Below are 16,979 nucleotides of genomic sequence, written 5' to 3' on the forward strand. Positions count from 1 at the left end.
CTGTAACATCAATGACTTGCATTCATTAGACACTTGTTGAATAGCCATGATGTACCAGGCCCTGGGGATAAAAGGTAAAGAGTATTTGGCCTTTGCCTTCAGGAAAATCAGATTTAACATAGACCTACTATGGAAGAGCCTAGAAGTTTAACTCCTGATTGAACATGAACAGACAGTAGGGTTTTATACTTACTTTCTTCATATGCTTGGGACAAAGGTTCTGAATTATGAAAAATAATTTTTAAAAATAATAACAAAAATAGCTAACTTCATGGAGTGCTTTCCTTATGCCAGGCACTCACTTCAACTCTTTATAATCCTTATTTCAAACATCTAAGGTAAATAACAAGAATTATTTTTGTCTCATAGAGGAACAAACAGATCCAGAGTAGTTAAGTATCTTGCCCAAGTCACTTAGTTAGCATTGGACTTGATATCCACACAGACTGGCCCCAGAGTCCACTGTCTTTACCATTCTGCTGTACTGAGAGTGCACCATGCTTATGTGAGTCATCAGGAAAAAGGCTGCCTATCAGAATAGCTGATTCAACTTACACTATTTTTCTGGATCTAGAAATAGTTCCCTTCATTAATTCATTCTGTACTTGTGCTGCCCCATCTTAGATAATTCCTAAGATTTCTGCCAGCTTTCACATCCAGTGGTTTACTGAATTTCCCACTGGGGGCTTATATAGCTCCAAGCCATGTCCAGACTTCTCCTTAACTTATGCTGGTATGCTCACTCAGCCAACCCCCAAATCCATCTAAGGTTGCTGTTGTAAGTCCAGACAAGTATGATCCAGGAAACTGAATTTCATTATCCTTAAGTTGGATCCCCATTCTTTTCTGAGAATGCATAAGGAAACATGGCCTAATTTTAAGTGATGGCCACTCATTAAAATAATCTCTGGGAATCACAAAGAATTTATGCAGATTCCTAATGGCCAAAGAACAGGCCTTCTTCTGGTGGAAAATTATCCTTATTGCTCAGGTAAGATATTCAAACATGGTATTCCATTCCTGTATTAGATATAGTGTTTCTCACTTTCTCTCCAGTTGTGTTGTGAACAGGCGGCACTTTAGTCGCAGAGGTAGGGAAGTGAACCTAGGGTATGTGTGGTGAAGAAAGCATGGACTCTTTCCAATAAAAGGAATGCAGTTGAGAAGCAATCCTCATAAAAGGTAAGTGGCAGTGGTTTCATAGATTCAGAAGTTCAGAACATCAGCAGAGGTACTATTACAGGAGACAGTGTCTAAGTCACTGAGGCCTTCAGGCTCTGATTTTCTCAGCTCTCCCTTGGATTCTCCTGGCTTCTCTATTCTCGGAGCAGAGGGAAGAAACACCCTTGTACATTACATACCTTCTGTTCTTCCTTAAACAGCAATACTATGAGGTGCCTATAGCAATGAAGTCTGTGTTTGATCTGATCGATACTTTCCAGTCCCGAATCAAGGACATGGAAAAACAAAAGAAGGAGGGCATTGTTTGCAAGGAAGACAAGAAGCAGTCACTGGAGAACTTCCTATCCAGGTAAGTCACCTGTGGAGTCTCTGAGGAGGCAGGTGGAATGTGTTCTGGGTGAGCTAATGAAAACGCCCAGGAAGCACTGAGCAGGAGCGTGCAGAGAGTGACCTTCCCTGGTGAAAGGTCTGTCTGCTACCCAGCCCTCTGGCCACTGGGCTTAGTCTTTGCCCTGTTGGAAGAGGCTCTGGTCATAAGGCTGGCTAGGGTCAGCTCCATACTTGAATGTTGATTTGGTAGCTTTGGATAAATCTTTTCTGCTCCTTTTTTTTTTTGGCACAGAATACAGAATTCTGACCTGTGAGGGTTAATTTATTCAGTCCGTGAATTTGGGGGACTTTGTATGCAGAATTTTTATTTTACATATTTATTTATTAGGCCCCTTCTAGTTTCAATAGGACTTGGAGCACTGTGCTTGATTTTCTGCTTCCTTCCAACTCTGCAGAGAACCACAGAAGCCCAACCAGGAGCTCAGAGGGAGAAATCCTCTTGGCCCAGCTCCCTGGTTCCCCAGGGAGTGTGGTTTATTGCAAGCCATTGCAGGGAAACTCTTCTGTACACACATAGAAGAGTGTAAAAAAAAAAACAACTCTTCATGTTCTCCCTTCTCCATCCCTTCCCCCATGTTGGATAAAAGTTCTACAGGGTCTTTGGGATCCTAGGAAGTACAAAGCTGCAATAATTCTACCCACAACAAATAAACTCACAGAGACCTCAGGGTAACCACCACCCATAATGAATTGTGTGGCTGAGGGGTGTCTGAAATGCAGCAAGCCTTTGCTTGGAGTCTCAGTGTTAACTGTGTATCACTCTAGGCAGAGCTTCCCTACTTGTGTCTATAAAGCACATTCTCCATAAATGAGTCAGAGAATCAAGAATTCTAAGATGGGCCTGGCCAGCATGGCTCCATGGTTGAGTGTCAACCTATGAACCAGGGGTTCACTGGTTCAATTCCTGGTCAGGGCATATGCCTAGGTTGTGGCTCAATCCCCAGTAGGAGGTGTGCAGGAGGCAACCGATTGATGTTTCTCTCTCATCGATAATATTCTCTCTCTCTCCTTTCCTCTCTCTCTAAAATCAATAAAAACATATTTAAAAAGATAGCAAGTAGGCCTACCTCCATCCCAGGGTTGATGTGATCACTTTCTATATGCTCACCTCTGTGCCAACACTTCATCTTCTTTCCTGGGTTTAATCTTCACAAGATCCCGTGACCTAAATACTGTAACTATCGTCATGTTGCAGATGAGACCACTGAGGCTAATGGAGATTAAGTAACTAATTTGCTCTTATCACTCAGCTAGTGTCAGCTCTAGGACTCAGTGGCCCCAGGATAACCTGGCTGCCAAAGTCCCGGAATGGAGATGGAAAGTGAGGCCTCCACAAGGACCTAACGCTCACCGCAGCCTTCATGCCACTCTCCTGGCTGAGAAAGGGCTCTAGGACTCCCCTGGGCAGGTGGCTTCTTGTTCAGTCCCGGGGCCACTGAAACATCAACTTCTGATCCAAGGTCATCCCTCTGAATGGCAGTGACTTAGAAGATTAATAATAAGAGCTTGTTGTACTTGAAGAGGTTTTTTTTGTTCATTTTTTAAATTTTTTTTCCCTTTCCTTTTGCTTCTGTTTCCCATTTCCTTCTTTCCTTTCTTCCTTCCTGGTGGAAAAGATTCTTTAAAAATTTACTTTCGATCTTAGTTCTCCCTTAAACATTTAAGTTAGACTTTTAAATCTTATTATTCTATTTATAACTTAGGAAGTTTTAGCTATCAGTTTTAAGGGGCTTTGATAATGTTTGATCTTGCTTACAAACTCAGTAAGTAAACCACCTCATTATTTCAAATATATCAAATTTTACATTTGATATATTTCTTTTAATTGCTTGAGATAAACAAAAAATTTCTGAGTATTTAAATGATCCTAAAGTTTAATAAGTTAATCTTGTAAACACAGTAAATCTAAAGTTCTCTCATAGGTTACAATGACTGTATACACTTAGTAAGATTTCAACTTAAAACCATACATTGACACCTATTACTGAATTACACATTCTAATTTGGAATTCTAAAGATATCATTTTATTAAGTCAAATTCTCTTAAGTTTCACAAGAACATAAATTATATAAAGAAAACCAAGGTCTTCTTAGAAATATATATTATTACTATGATCTTGACTCTTTGAAAACATTCTCTTTTTAGTTCTAAATCTTTCAGGACTAAAAGATGCATACCTTCTGAACCATCCCAGTAAACTCAGGTTGTCCAACCTTTAAAACACCCAGTTCATTGATGTTATTTATAACCAAGGATTTGGGCCAGTCATGATACCCTCAGCCACAAACTTCATGGGGGATTCTTCTTACCACCCCCAGGCAGAGTGTCTTTTTATAATCACTGCGTCATGGGTTTTAAACCTGAAAGGGAAATCTGACATCTCAATTTTATTCACTCACAAACTTGCTATGCTCATTCACGTTGATCACTGATTTGAATTTCTCATCTCTCTGATTCTTAAGACTTGTTTACACATGCCGCATCTAAAGTCTTTTGAACTGCGTAGGGCCCTACAATATGTAACCATATTTTCCTTATAATGTATATTATTTCAGGGATATATATCTCTTATAGATATTCAGAATGGGATATGATTATAATTTGGGTGTTCTATGCCTATACATGACTGTGGTCACAAGTCATGAAATCACTGTGATCATTATCATTGGTCTTAAAAATTAAAGTCCAATAGTATATTACTTAAAGGCATGAGTAAGAAAGCCCAGAGTTTAATTCCTGGTTTCTCCACTTACTAGTCGTGTGATCTTGGACTGATTACTTAACCTCCTGGGCTGTCGCTTTCTTATTTGTAAAATGGAGATAATCGGTGTATCTAGTTTTAAGATTGTTGTAAAAGATAAATTGAATACTACAGGTAATGATGGGTCAGAATCTAGCACAAAGTGAACAGTCAATAAGTGCAAGGTATTAGTAGTATTAGGGCCAGTTAGTCAGCTCCTAGTTAGAGAATTTTGTCATCTGGGGAGAGGTGAGGAGAGGTGAGAAAAGGAGATTTAGTAAATACCTCAGGATTAAAACCCAGGCAAAGAGAACTGAAAAAAAAATTTTATTTTTTTAAATAAAAGTTATATAAATAAACCAGTATCCAAATGGGAATTTTCCTTCAAATTGGCTGAGTTGTCGGTGGGTCTATAAAGCCTGGCTTCAGGGGCCAGACTCTGCAGCCAGCCTGACCTTCAGCCACACTCCTCTGGTTCAGGCTATAATTACCTTTCTCTGACACAGAAGCCCTAAAGAGTGGGCGAACGCACACTAATTTAAGACAAGCAAGCACGTCCATAGCTCATAGAGTTTTTATTTACTGAGAAGCTTAAGTGACAGAAAAACAAGTTGTCCAGAAGAAGGATCTGGGTCACACGCACATCTCGTGTTACATCCTATGGACGTTATTTCCTTCAGAGTCGCGAGCTGGGGGCTTTTATCTTCATGGAAAGGGCTGTGGGAGAAGAAAAAAAAAATCATTCCTTAGGGGAAATGACCTTCTTTTGGTGTGTCTGCGACAAGGAGTCTCAGACCCCATCCCTCTGCAATCAGGACAGCCGACAGTGGTGCACACAGGTAAACAAGTCAAAATATACCTCGCCCAAAATAGCTGCCTGCAGGACACCCCAGGGCTTTGTGTGAGGCCCAGCGGCCTGGTCTGGATGCTGGCTGGGGGGCCGGCGCTGGGCTGGCGCGTTTCCTAGGGAAGCAGGGAAAGTGCAGGAGACCGTGTTTGTGACCCGACAGCAGTCACTGGTCCTTTCCCCAGGAAACCTTGGACTGTCTTAGATGCTCCTCTCTCCTCCTCCGTGCCAAACACATTCATCTCCCAATCCTCGGTGGAGATTTTCGTTTTTCTTTCCCTTTGAAGAAAAACAAGCAGAGGAAGCGAATGTAATGTCACAGCAAGCAATTCTTGGCGAGCCTTGCTCCAGGCATCTATTCAGAGGTTGTATTTCATCAGACTATCATTTTCTCTCATTCACCCAAACCACTATTCCCCCAAGAGGCCATTTTCTTTGGGTTGAAAACTCTCATGTTCACTCAGGCTAGAAGGGGCACCGGGAGAGGAGCGATGCATAAAGCCAGCCGGCCTGCAGCTCGGCGAGTGCGCTCACGGCCCACAGCTGCCCGCGCTGACGGCGGAAAGCAAAGCCCCTTCTCCAGTGAAGGCGGAATTTGAGACAACTCCATGCAGCTGCCCCTCGGCTGCATACGCCCCCTCCCAGCCTTTCAGGGGCCCTGGCAGCGCCAACCAAGCGCCAGGATCCCTGAGGGTGGTAGACGTGGTGAACCACGGCCTGGGAGTCAGAGAAATCTGTACCACCTCCCAGATTTCCGAGTTCGGCAAGTTACTTCACTCCTCTAAGCTTCTTTTTGTCCACTGCAAAATGAAGACATCACGTTGTGTGCTCACTGAGCTCTAATGAGGAACACATATGGTGCAGGTGAAAGTGAGCTGTAAAATAACACAGAACACGAGGGTTAGATGGTTATCATATAGCAGTGTGACAGGCAATGTCCAAGGCTGGTCATGGGTGAACTTCTGCATCTAGGAGCCTGCGGATGAAGGCGCAATCTGTATCCATGTCAGCACGTGGATAACTTATATTGATGAGCTTTGGTTTTATTCTTATAACACCTCTTTGAAGTAGATGCTATTTTTGATTCTAGAAATAAAGGAAAAACTGAGACTTACAGGAATGGAGGGACATGCTTAAGGAACCCCCAAAGTAGCAGTGACTAAATGTTTCCTAGCTATAAGACAAAAACTCTTTCCACTGTCCTACTGTGTTGGAGCTATAATAGCAGAAACAAGTTTACTGTGTATTCTAAAATTCTATGGCTATAGGTTTAGCCCCATTGTAGGGGTACTTCGTAAGTGTTCATTCTTACTAATATAATAGGGTACATTGTAGAACTTGTGTTTGCCTCAGGAGAAACCACTAGCAACTGAGGAAGGTAAGTAGAGCTTTGTTTTTCAGGAACCCTCCTTGACCCTCTGAGCTACTTTCCCATTTTCCTTCTTCCTGTGATCTACTTAAAATTCAGTTCTCTTTTCCTATTGTATTTCCTGTCCATATAATTATTTCTCAGCCCCCTCCAAGCGCTAGGGAACTCTACTAGATCTTTAGTTTTCCTCAGTCCCCTTCTGATTCCTTATTTCTGTTGTTACGATATGACATACAATTTTGGCCAGTCCTCATTGCATCTGAGAGCTGTGTCTCTTCTTAAGTGACCTCATCAGGCATGGTGGCCAAACTCATGCCTGACATACCATACAAATGCCACAGTAGGCAGACAGTGAAGTTACAACAGAAAAAGTGCAAGAAATGTGCCAATGCAGTTGAATGGCTTTGAGGAGCTATGAGATGTTTCTAAGAGTCAGTGTTTTTATTCTGGGTACAGGAAAATACCAACAGCTGAAGTCACTCTCACTAGGCTCTATTGTTTGAAGCAGTAATTGTGGCCTTCTGCTTCTTTTCCAGGTTCCGATGGAGGAGGCGGTTGCTGGTGATCTCTGCTCCTAATGATGAAGACTGGGCCTATTCACAGCAGCTCTCGGCCCTCAGTGGTCAGGCATGCAATTTTGGTGAGTGGGAAGCCTCGTCATCTTTGCTGTCCCACACCACTCTCTTCTTGGTCAACTCTAACATGAAACATAGAAGTTTAGCTCATTCAAATATTCCCCAGTCCAGACTGTGGATTCCCAGACACTTACTCAATTATATTGAATATAAAGTTGCTTTCAGACTGGAGCCTTGGTCGACTAGGGTCTATTTTTCCCCCCTCAATATTCTCCCCTCTCAGGTTCTTCATTGAAGTTTTGAAAATACCTGCTGCTTTACTTTCAGTGATCTGTATTATGTCATATATATGTCTCAAGATCATATACAGGGTGTGTCCCCCCAAAATGTACACATACTTTAACAACTGATTGCTATTACATTTTGAAAGTGAAATGTATTTTAATAAACACTGCCTTTATAATTATTCAAGGTGTGTATACATTTTTGGGGGGACACTTTGTATATCATCATTTACTTAACTAATCATCATTTACTTAGGTAATTCTTTGGTACCAACATTGGGTACTTCTCCACAAATCAAATGTTTTTTGTAAAACATGAATGGCTTTGGGAATTAAGGTATTAATTGAAGCACATTATACTATATTGCCATTCCTTTAAAAGGCACAAAGAAGATAGCAAGATTTGTTAAACAGAACTTTATTTTTAAGACAACCATGTCATTGCAGTGAATTTCCCAGTGTTTGGAAAACTAATGTATATTTGTGTGTGTGTGTGTACCAAACATTCTTATCCTCGTGGTCTGATAGAACTAATACCATTTTGAATGCGGATATATAGAAAGGAAAATGCATAGTACATAGAACTTACTACCAAGTTCAATGGTGAACCACGGAGATAATGGCAATTTCAAAAGTGGAAATCACAACTGAAGTCTCATTTAAGATACATCTCTGCAGAGGAAGAATTTTTGCAAGAGTCATGGGCGTGGGGAAGCAGCAGGGGCCACAGTTTTTAAAAAGTTCATTATTGGACCATAGATGAATCAGCATTATTTTGATACTTCTATTAGGAAGAGGAATCCATAGTTAGTTATAAAACTGTACTTGATCTATCGAAGGGGAGGGAGAGAGTTTTATAAAGCATGAACAGAGCCTGGCTCCTAGCTATGTACCAGTCAGTACCAGTAAGTTATAAATACATTTCAGTTTTTATTTATACTCCTATTATCAAGGTTAATAACTTAAGACTTTATATCAACATACACAAGGTTTCATTGTGCCACTATTCTTAAGCATATCTTAAATTATTTATTGCCACAAATGGTGCTAGAAAACAGAAGTTCTTAGAGTAGTTAATGACCCTCCACAATAAGAATATAAATAAAATCATGACTCGTTAATTTTCTAAAGACGTCTTTGCCACAGCGATTCAGCGGTGTTTTTAATCTCTGCACACAGAGCCTAAGTCACATTACTATAGGCAAGCTCTTCTGTTTACAATATACAGGACATGTGAACAAATCCTGTTTTTCAGGAATAATTAGATTCACGATCTTCCCTTTTGGAAACACAACTCAACCATGCGTGGAACAGAATGTTTCCCTTCTCTGGAGGAAGAGTCAAGACCACGAACATTTTTTTAAAACAGCGTTTTTCCTTAAGCTCCTCCTTAAAAGAGGCCTCCTATAGCAGCTTTCATTTACTTCCCTGGACAATAAACGCATCAGTATTTTTATTATTAGCCCCAAGTTATTACCCTGACTAGGCTGGGATTTTGTCTAAGCTCTTGAGAGGATGAATTGACAGCCCCCTGGCCCTCCCGTTCCTTTCTCCTGAATCCCTCCCCGGTGCTTCATCTTCAAAAGAATGCCAACGAGCTACCAAGGCATGACCTCTCCATCCTGAAATTTAGCTGAGGATGGGAAGCAGACTGTGCTTGCCTAGGTGTGACCTACCCCTCTGAATCCTCTAAATAAGTGATAAGAACCTGCCCTTTAAGCGACAAACTTTATGAGTGATTTGGGAAGCCAGAATTATTTCTTTATCAATCACAACGAATGGGGGTCTTCAGGCCTTTCTCTGAAAGTTATCCAGGTATGTTTATGTGACTTTTTTCAGAACACTAATCAGTTTAGATCATCTCAGGTACTTTAATGTTCCAATGACTTTATTTTCGTTTTGTCATTTAATAAAGTGAGAATCACTGTTCTAGAGCAGATTCTTCTATTTTAATCTCAGAAAAAGCCGCACCCCGCAAAGCAAACAAATCTGACCCTGTTGTTAATTCCAAAATCTGCAGTTCATCTTTTTCAAGGTTTTAGAAGTATTTAAATATTTTCTATGGGATAATTTGAAAATAGATTATTCTATCTAATCAGGTTATGGTCTATATTCTCTAAGTTCTATAAACTTAGAGATTTTAATTGTCAGACACTAATCTTTGGAAATAAAAGATGACGTAGAGCCCTTTTCACTAATTCTATGGCTATCTTTTTTCTCTTAGGTCTGCGCCACATAACCATCCTGAAGCTTTTAGGTGTTGGAGAAGAAATTGGGGGAGTCTTAGAACTGTTCCCGATTAATGGTATAGTGTTATTATTTTATAACAGTGTGAATGACTCTTAGGTTCAGTTAAATTATATTGAATTATGTGCAAACAGTGGGTATACCTTTAAGGTACACTCTACTTCCTTTGTACACACAGACGTGTGTGTGTGTGTGTGTGTGTGTGAGCATGCCCACACAGTATGTGTGTAGATGAAGGGGAAGTGGAGTGAAAAAATTAACATTGTTTCTAATATAAAATCACTCATAACTGATGGTAAAAATATCCACTTTCTTAACTATTGATTTATGTCTGCATAGCACTGTCTGGTTTACAAAGCATTTTGATCTCTGTTATCTCATGTAATTCTCACAATGGTACTATGAGGACCATAGGTTATATCTTATTGATTCCCTTTCAACAGATGAAGACATTTACTAAAAGGCTCCAAAAAGCTGAAAAAAAATGCCTAGTGACTAAAGGTTTCAGAGGGCACTTCCAGTCCTTCCTTCCAAGATCACGCTCTTCACATGAGAAAATGTGTATAAAATCCAGGCACAATGCAGGACAGTGTCACTAATCATAATAGTTTAAATACATTTGCCCAGCTCTTACGTAATTGGTGTTTTTCACTTTCGACAATGAAATAAGCTTTTTTTATACAGACAACAGCATCAAAAGAAAAACTGCAATTGCAAAGAACTAATTAAGCTAATTGGAAATCAACTTAGAAATATAAACAATATAACCTTTGTCAGTGACAAATTTTAAATAAATTGATCTTGGCAGGATTAAATTGAGGGACTGGGTTTATATGTTATAATGTTCCTGTAAAAGAGACATCATGTACCCCAACGTTTGACACTAATACTGTTGCAGAACAGCAGGGACCTTTACTTTCTAAGCAAGAAAAAACAGCTAACTTCTTTCACTGGATTTTGAGCTAAAGAGAATAGACTCACGGGACCTCTCTTCATTCTTGCCGTGATTTCTTCTCACTTTGTTTTCCTGAGTGCTGACTTCCATCCACTGACAATTTTCCTATCCTATTCCAGGGAGCTCTGTTGTTGAGCGAGAAGACGTACCAGCCCATTTGGTGAAAGACATACGTAACTATTTTCAAGTGAGCCCTGAGTACTTCTCTATGCTTCTAGTTGGAAAAGACGGAAACGTAAAATCCTGGTATCCCTCCCCCATGTGGTCCATGGTGATTGTGTACGATTTAATCGATTCGATGCAACTCCGGAGACAGGAAATGGCCATTCAGCAGTCACTGGGGATGCGCTGCCCAGAAGATGAGTATGCAGGCTACGGTTACCATAGCTACCACCAAGGATACCAGGATGGTTACCAGGATGACTACCGTCACCATGAGAGCTACCACCATGGATACCCTTACTGAACAGAAATATGTAACCTTAGCCCCAGCCAGTTTCCCCTTCAGCTGTTAAAGCCACATGTGGCCAGCTGCATAAAGGAGCTCTACCCACATTCCACACTGCCTACAGTCCTTCCTTTTTCTTTCAGTGTTCTTCCCAGATTAAATAATAGCAAACCTTTGCTTACTCATGAGTTGTTATTGAAGCCTTAAATCATAAAGACGTTTAAAAGAATTATTTCCCTAACTGAAAGGGATCTGGTGCTGAATAATGGTACTGAAAATGGATATTTTACTTCTCTTACATGATGGACATCATTTGGAATATAGAATTTTATAGAATAAGAATTTATGTCTCTCTTTTACAATTTTTTGGTATTAATTGGTAAGTGAAAACTATGATAAAGAAAATTAAAGATCGCAGCCTATATTTTCAGGAAACATCTGAACAGTTGGAACAGACAGAACAGATAGTTTCTTAACCTTCTCTGAAATGTCAATCTAGAAATGATTAAGATGGCTCTGCTTTCTTTATATTGTTATATCTTTCATGAAGCTTGATACCACAGGAGTCCAGTGATATTGGCTGCCAAATCAGGGACAGTACCTAAACCAGCTTTTCCATTGTAGCAACTTCTGCTCTGTTGCTGTTATCTTCAGTATCTGCTCAGAGACAGGGCAGGGAAAAGGAATCCCTAAAGCACCAGCAGAATCTCACGCTGCTGCTAGAGGTGACACTGACAGAGTTCCACAGGCACCCTGGACTTCCTGGCATGGAACACCTTGACCCCTCACACTTGACTCCTGTACTTACTTGCTAATGGGCCTGTTACCACACTGGACCTTGTAAAATAAAATCACAAAGAAGGAGATTATATCCAGGCGTTCTTTTGTGTTTTCAAAGGCAAATGTTTCTATATCACAGTGGATAAAATTGTAGCTGGAGTGCAAAATACAATCTTTTTATTTGAAAAAGAACATTTATTCCTTACCTATGGCACACAATACCCTCCTTTTCTCCCTCCCTCTTTCCCTTCTTTCTTTCCTACTTTTCTTTTTTCAGCAAACAACTACCAAGTACTATTAGCAACTAGTATCCATGAGCTGGCCCCAAGGCAGTCAGTCAGATTCCCAGGCATTAACATCCTGACAGTGCCAGCCTCTACTAATAATGGGGTGCTTATGTTTTGCCACTGTTACTAATAATAACTAATTCTTCAAATAATCTTTGTACTGCTTATTGACTCTAATGAGCACAGATATCAATAACTGCATTCAAGCCACATGTGAATGTTCGCTATTAACTTACCTGTGCCTATTTGCACAAATCTGCCTTCACATCATCTGCACTTTGTTATAATTAGAGTAAAAGTGGAAATTGTGACTCAGTGAGCTTGAGAAATCCCTTGTTTCGCCCCTCATTCTCCATGAAGATCATTCTTACCTGTTTTACAGGCAACTGAGGTCCAGAAAGGTCAAGCGACTTTGGAACACAGTTCTCTTATTGTGTAAATTATGCTCCCACCACAGCCCTCTCCCATGGTGGAGAGCTTTCCTCCTCCCTCCTTCTAGAACAGTCTGTACCAGCTGCTAGAGAAGTGCATGGGGGAGAGCCAGGCTGATGTGTGTTGCTCTTAAATTTATGCCAAGGTGAAGCACAGCTTAAAATCGCCGATAGAAAGGAATTTCCTTACCATTGTTTCTGAAACAATGCAGAGACAATTTTTAAGTAAGAGGCCCAAATAGTTTCAGTTTTAGGAAACATGATAATGATGGAGTTTCATGTCCCAAGGAAATGAGTTAGATATAAATAGAAAATTTACTTCCAGAATAATATCAATAAGGTTGTAGCTCCTGCAGCCAAAGACAGACAACACTTTTTCATCACCTCAGATTACTTTTTCAATCATTCTTTTGGTTTCACTGGCACAGAAATTAATAATTAGCAATGCACCTGAATTCTTTCTCTAATGAGTGGACAAGAAGTCACGGGTCATTATTTGGAGCTCTGTACAATTAGCCATAGCTCAGCAAAAACCCCAAAATACCTTCAGAGGAAGATACTACTGGTAAAAGTTCACAAATTCTATAATCTGATAAAATACAAAGTATATTACAGCAAATGAGAGAACTGGAGAGTTAGGTTACATGAATCTGTTGTCTGGGGCTGTTGATCAGAGTTTGAAATCTGGGTACTGTTTTTCTGTAAAAGCATTTCCTTCCAAACAATAGCAACAAAGAAAAATGGTAAGGAACAAAAAATATATGCGGTCCCAAAAAATGTAGACACACTTTAACAGCTGATTTCTATTACATTTTGAAAATGAAATGTATTTTAATAAGCACTGCCTTTATAATTATTCAAAGTGTGTCTACATTTTTTTAGGATACCCTGATATAGTTCCTGAGAAAGAGTGTGGATTACTGTATTTAAAGAGAAAAGCTCCCAGTTGAGGTAGGGAAATCTGGAAGACTCTGAAAAGAACACGGCCTTGCCAAAGTTACTGGTTGTCACAAGTCCCTTCCATGAATTTCCAAGAATTGTTTTTCACCAGAGAAACTGCAGGCTCTGAGGTGAATATAAATTCAGCAGAGAGATCCTTCCCCTGCTACAGAGACGGGGTTCAGGTGCAGTAGAGTCCACAACGCCCAGATGGTCTCCTTTTCTAGTTTAGTTAATAATGAAGCCCACACTCTCTCAACTTCTAGAGCGCCCAGGATAAAAACAGCTCGAGACCAGGGTGGATGGTGACCTCAGCAGGCCCTGATTGTTGAGCTCAGGACTCAATAATGTATGGAGATTACAGATAAAGAGAAGCCTCTTGAAAAGAAACTGCGTCCATTGCTCCGCCACCACGATTTCTCCTTTCCCTGCCGAATGCTTCCCTTTCCTCCTTTCTCCTCTTTGGCTGCTCTGCACTCAATGGTTTGGGGTGTGCGGATAGTGGGGTGTAGTTAGTGAGTACTTTTAACTTCATGACAAAATGAAGCAGTTAAAATGCTAACCACTTCTCTTCAGTTCTCTCAGAGTTGCAGCAAAGCTCTTTTAGAGAGTCTTTCTCTTAGGTTTTTTTCTCTTATCTTTATTATTGAAAGTATTACAGATGTCCCCTTTTCCCCATTGACCCCTTCTACCCCAAGCCGGCCCCCACCCCAGGCCTTCCCCACCCTATTGTCTGTGTTTGGGATTATGCATAGATGCATATAAATTCTTCGGTTAATCTCTCCCCACCCCCCCACCCCACCTTCCCTCTGAGATCCCTCAGTCTGTTCCATGCTCCTGTGTCACTGGATCTATTTTGTTCATCAGTTTATTTTGTTCTTTAGATTCCACACATAAGTGAGATATGAGCTCAAGAATCAAGGTTACAGAGGTGTTTTGTGTCGGTCTCGGCCTATGATAGTGATGCCATCAGCCTGAGGCACTCACCGGGCCCGTCCTACTGTGGCAGCCCACACGGACACTTCCCTGAGCAGAGCCAATGTCGCGGTCTTGTCCTTACTGTGAGTGCAAGATGCGCTTCAGCAACAACCTTCATGGAGCGATGGAAAAAACAAGTTTATTACAGGTCGTGGAGGGTACACACAGCTAGGTCACAGGTAGAAACAGAGCGGACCAGGGGTTTTGACTTTATTGGGGTTGAGAATGGGGTTCCTAGGGTTTCATGGGTTCACTCTTTACTGGTGAATTTAAAATATAAGAGCAGGAGTTAAGGTGCGGGAAGCGTGGCCCAAGTGGTCAGTTATCTAGGTCATTCAGGGCTTTCTACAAGGGGGAACTTCAGCCCTGGCCAGGTGGCTCAGTTGGTTGGAGCATCACCCCATACACCAAAAGGTTGTGGGTTCGATTCCCACTCAGGGTGCATATGGGACGCAATCCATCAATGTTACTCTCTTACTTTGATGTTTCCCTCTCTCCCTCTCTCCTGCTTCCTCTCTGTCTGAAATCAATAATATTAATAAAAATCCTCAGATGGTTAAAAATAAATAAATAAATAAATAAATAAATAAATAAATAAAGGGGAACTTCATGGGCAGGCAGCTGGCTCTTTCTTTAGTTATGTAGTTGGCAATATGTTTATTTGAGATGGATGTCTTTGAAAGGAACGCCTTGGCAAGCCAAAGCTATTGTCAAATGAAAAAAGCTAATTGTCAGGCACTTACACTACAGGTGGTGAGGGGCAGATTCAATGGGTGTCCTAGAAGGACCACTGGACTTGGGAAAACTGCTGGTCCTTGCCCTGACATGTACTTACCTGCATGACATGAGATGAGTCACTTTACCGCTAAGGCTCAGTTTCTCATTTCCAAATAAGAGAGTAGGACTAGAGATCTAAGATTCTGTCTAACTCAGTGACATTTATGAATCCTTCTTCACCTTTAGGGAGTAGAATGCTACGCTCAGAGGTTTCCTGTGGTCCAATTGAATTGAATTCTCAGGGAATCCAGACTTCATAGTTCCAAATTCAGTTCCAGATGTTGAGAGGGTTGGGGAAAGGTATTAAATAACTTCACTGAGTTCTTCCCAGCATAGCGCAGTGCAGCAGCTGATCAATGAGGTCATCACCTCTAACACACAGAAACCCTCATCATCTCCTTGCGGCCAGACTGGCACTTCCAAGGACATTCAGGTTGGCAAAGACCGTGAGCATCCCGAACGTTTAAGGAGTCCCTCCAACAAGGCACAGGCTCGTTCTTCACAATTTTGTAATTTGGTGACCACACGCATTATCTGATATCCTGAAGCTTGGACAAACTGGGCAGTCCTTGGCAGACTGCAGAGGCCTTAAATATTAGTACTTTCTTTCTAGAAATCAAAAGAATAGTCCTCTATCCTCCAAACTATGGGTGGATACGTGTGCTAAGGAGGCTGGGTGAAGAGATGGGGTGATTTTAAATTGATAAAACAGACCCTGGGCAAAATTTTCTTTGGCTTCCCTCCTCCCCCGTAAGCACCCTTTTCCTCTCTCCGACCGTTTCCCCCTTTCCCAGGCCCCTCTCGCATGATCCATTCTGGCTCACAGATGGCTGTAACTGATTAGGTGTAACTGAGAGGCCAAAGGTGCCACTCTTTCCAAGGATATCTACAGTGCAAAAGGAGATCCTTGAAGGAGGGAGGGAGGGAACAGCTTGGCAAGCCATTTCTGGACGATTGCCAACCCCGGGAAGCAAACCTCACTTTCTTTCTCCAAAATGTTAAAGTAAATTCCTCCTGCAGACGTGACCATCACTCTGTTTGTCTCCTTCAGTCCTCTTTTCCATCCTTGGCCTGCTTCTTGTCATGAACACTTTTTAGAGAGCCAAATTGGAACAGAGTGGGCAGAGGCAGGTATAAGCCCAAATTTGACAAGGCCCGATAGAAATAGCTGAAAGCCTTGATGTGCAAAGAACCATCTGGTCACTTCATTTCTTAATCCAAGTGACTAACTTGCAGGTTAGACGCAAAGTTATACGAGGATTCAAACATTTATTGTTTTTCTACTATTTTCTATGTAGTCTGCTAGAAACCAGGAATAAAAACTGAAAAAGACATTTATTTCCCTGTACAGACTAGTAGAGAACAGTCATGGACACAGTTAATTATAAGGTGGTATATATAATCAATGGCAGGTCCTTATTGGAAGTTGGGTAACAGGAAGGGACAAGGGAGAGATGAGTGAGGATAGTCCTTCAATCTTTTGGAGGTTAGGATTATTACACTGCTCTTCCTGTCAGGCTCCACATGATTTGAGCGAGTCCCTCATATTGATTTCGTTGTCACCATGGTCAGTGGCTTTTGGCACTCTTTCCCAGGGCAACTTCTTACCTCTCCCAGATTTAAGATGTCCATGGAAAGATGGTGGTACTAGTATTAACTCATTCATAAACACCGCCCCCCTCCCTGAAATAAACCAAAGTGAACAATAAGAGAAGAAAACTGCATTAAGGTTAAAACTAAGGAACAGTC

The 16,979-nt window shown here is 41.1% G+C and overlaps 1 protein-coding gene across 1 annotated transcript in view; it reads left to right on the forward strand.

The window, feature by feature from the left end:
• CCDC80 (coiled-coil domain containing 80) overlaps positions 1-11,219 on the forward strand; it is a 33,645-nt gene extending 22,426 nt beyond the window's left edge. Inside the window, exons 5-8 of the mRNA XM_081139409.1 lie at positions 1,383-1,531; positions 7,066-7,169; positions 9,613-9,693; positions 10,710-11,219. Coding sequence (XP_080995535.1) covers positions 1,383-1,531; positions 7,066-7,169; positions 9,613-9,693; positions 10,710-11,056 — 681 coding nt within the window. The 3' untranslated portion in view covers positions 11,057-11,219. The remainder of the gene's footprint in view (positions 1-1,382; positions 1,532-7,065; positions 7,170-9,612; positions 9,694-10,709) is intronic.
• Positions 11,220-16,979: the final 5,760 nt, after the last annotated feature.

The sequence above is a fragment of the Miniopterus schreibersii genome, assembly GCF_964146895.1.
Source record: "Miniopterus schreibersii genome assembly, chromosome: 5".
In the NCBI taxonomy this organism is placed as follows: domain Eukaryota; kingdom Metazoa; phylum Chordata; class Mammalia; order Chiroptera; family Miniopteridae; genus Miniopterus; species Miniopterus schreibersii.